Here is a 3,129-nt window from a genome sequence, read left to right on the forward strand (position 1 = left end):
TTTTTTTGGATACCAGGGCGTATGATGAACGCAAGAATGCGCAGCCTTTCCTTTGAACTGTAAAATAACTGCAAAGTCCTAAGTCCAAACGAGCGTTATTTACCCATAATGAATGTCTTAAATTTAAAAATAAAGATTTAGCCACCTTTTTACTTTATTGTAAACAATATATGTAAACGGAAATTAGAGAAATTGGCATAAATACTAAGTAAACATTGATAACCCAAGCTATACTCGCGTTAGTTCTATTCCCTCAACAAAAAATGTTGTTGTCGAAGAAAACAATACAAACAATGGGCCTCATGCATAAAAAGTTAGCTTAAGCTCAGATTCAATTTTTGCACCGATGGAGTGATTTTAAGCTCAAGAATTTGTACTGAGAATCGAGTCGGAGCTTAGGCTCACCTTTTATGCTTAAGGCCCAATATTTCCATACATTCACATTAACGCATCCTCTATACTTTTTACTAGTTTGTCTATAGTTTTCCCTCATTTTCTGCCATAAATATTCAGCATTCAATCACTTATTAGGTCTGAAATATCACTTTGGTTCATTAAGCTAGACATTCGCTTCATCAGTGATCTTTGGTTTCTTTCTTTTCATCTATAAAATGTCTCCCCCAAGCATTAGATAGCTTTGCATTAGCCGCTTCTGCTCTTTAATGAGCATCATCGCTTAATTTTCATCGTCACTTCACCTACACTATGTAAATACATACATATGTGTTTGCTGTTGCTTTCAATGGCAAAACTTACCCTGCAGAGAAAAGCCCAAGTACTAAAAGATTCCAGTAGTTGAACTGGTGTAAGCAGATCCGAACCGAAACGTGATTAATAATTTTAACTTGACCAGTTCAAAAAGTTCAAACAACTTGCAAAATGTCTGATTTCTTTCTCCAATTTCCTTCAGAATCGATCAGTCCTCCAAATCAGACTGAACAGAAGCAATCCTGATATTAGTGTAGATATAGACATGGTTCTCGAAAAAATATCCTTCCATTATGGTAAAAAAGAGGATGCGATGACTTTTCCACGCAGATATTTACTAACTTTTCATACAGAAATTAAATGTACTTTAAATCTCTCATAAGGAAATAAGTACCTAAACAGGCATTATTTTCGGAACCACATTCTGCACTGTCCGTCTGGGATATGCTTGTGCGTTTCTCTACCTACATATGTGTGATTACCTATAGAGATTTTCCATAGTATTTTCTTTACTTGCCTCTCGGCATATCTCACACATCTGCCTGTTAAAATAACCGACACCTCATCTTTGCACATGGCATGCTTGTGTAGACGAGTGTGTGCGTTTATTTCTACATAATTTTGTGTATACATACATATTTGTATTAAAAATATGTGCGATAGAGTTAATATATTTTTGAAGAAACGTGAATATATTTACATATGTATGTATGTACATTAGGCTGCATCACTCCCCTTATACAAAAGAAAGCGGTACTGTTTTTCCTTTGGAATTATATTTTTTAAGACTTTCACAAAAATATTTCGAAAATATATTAAGATTTACGTGAGCTGGACCAATTTGAAAATACCTTCAAAACATGAGTTTTTTATAAATAATAATTAAAAAAAAAATATTACAAAAAAATGAATCACTTCAAGTGACAAAACAGTTTAAGCTTAAAAAATTTGCGTAAAAACTCTAAAAAAAATTTTCCACGGAATCATAATAATGACATTTTTTATGCTGTTATTGAACTTTTTTGAAAGATTGGTTTAAGAAAAACTTGAATAACTCAGCCAAAATTTTACCGACCTAGACTTAAGAAATATCACTGGAAAGGTACTTTGTCACCCTTTTTATTTCTTTGGAAATATACTCATTCAATGTATGAAAGAGAAAGGTAGGATGAACGAGCCTCATTCCAAGTTAAATTAAGATGTGCAGATACTAAAAAAAAAATATTGGACGTGAAAAAAGAAATTAAAAAGGGTGAGAAAATACCTTGCCACTGATACTTCAAAAGTCTAAATCGGTATAGTTTTGTCCCAGTTATTCAAGTTTTTCTTAAATCAATTTTAGAACTTAAAAAAAAAACAGCATCAAAAATCTCATTATTACGATTTCGTCGAAAAAAATTTGATATTTTCATGCAGATTTTTTAAGTTTAAACCATTTTGTCATCTGAGGAGTTTTTTTTTTTTTCAAAAAATTAATTAAGAAACTATTTTTGTTCAAAAAAAATTCCATATTTGCAGGTATTTTCAAATCAGTCCAGCTCACGTAAATCTTAATATTTTTCCGAACAATTTTGGTGGACATGTTCAAATATTTATAATACATTTTGTAACTCCGATGGAAAAACCACAACCTTTTTAAGTTGATGCAGGTCTAATGAACATACATTTCATTACAATGTGTGTGTAGCTGTCACTCAACGGTAAATGGTTTTCTTGTGCCAATTAATAGTCGGTTTGCGGCTATCTTTGTTGTTGTAACAGGTATTGTGCTGTGGTGGGTAAGTACAAAAAGGTGTTCACCAAATTAACCGCACCATTTCCGCTCTTTACAAAGCCAAGAGTTTACACAAGGGGTTAAAGTAGATTTATAACTTTATGCAGTTAGGGTAACTTAATGCATAATTGATAGATACATACTACGTACATATGTATGTACATACATAAGCAGTGTGTGTTCGCTGCAGGTAGGCTTTTGTTTAATTTACCAATGATTTACTCATTTAGCTCTTTCTTGCTCAAAATTTTTCTTGACGACATATTAAATTCGTATTTTTATTTTTTGTTTCAGTGGTGATGCTTTAGCAACGCTCTTTTCTGCATTATATGGCAAATTACTGGTGGTAATGGGCATCGCCTTTCCAATGGCCGAAGTTATATCTACTTATATACCACCTTCCTTTTATGAGGTAAGTTAAATAAATATTAATAGCGTCTTTAAGAAATCAGAAAAAAAAACATTTTTGTTGTGGTAAAATATCTGTAAAAATTACATGCAAATGCATATATAAATTCGATACATTTTAAAAAAGGGCACTTGCCAGGATAACTTATTTGTCAAACAGTAAACTTTTCAAGGTAATATTTCCTCACACATTTGTATATATTTGCACATTTTGGTAGTTACACAGTGGACCTTTTTTT

General features: G+C 32.1%; 1 protein-coding gene across 1 annotated transcript in view; it reads left to right on the forward strand.

Moving 5' to 3' along the window:
- LOC118733380 (proton channel OtopLc) overlaps positions 1 to 3,129 on the forward strand; it is a 124,499-nt gene that overhangs the window by 95,841 nt on the left and 25,529 nt on the right. Inside the window, exon 3 of the mRNA XM_036462745.1 lies at positions 2,777 to 2,894. Within this exon, the coding sequence (XP_036318638.1) occupies positions 2,777 to 2,894 (118 nt within the window). The remainder of the gene's footprint in view (positions 1 to 2,776; positions 2,895 to 3,129) is intronic.

Source organism: Rhagoletis pomonella, unplaced genomic scaffold (genome assembly GCF_013731165.1).
Source record: "Rhagoletis pomonella isolate Grant_MI unplaced genomic scaffold, Rhpom_1.0 Rhpom_scaffold_00002, whole genome shotgun sequence".
In the NCBI taxonomy this organism is placed as follows: Eukaryota; Metazoa; Arthropoda; class Insecta; order Diptera; family Tephritidae; genus Rhagoletis; species Rhagoletis pomonella.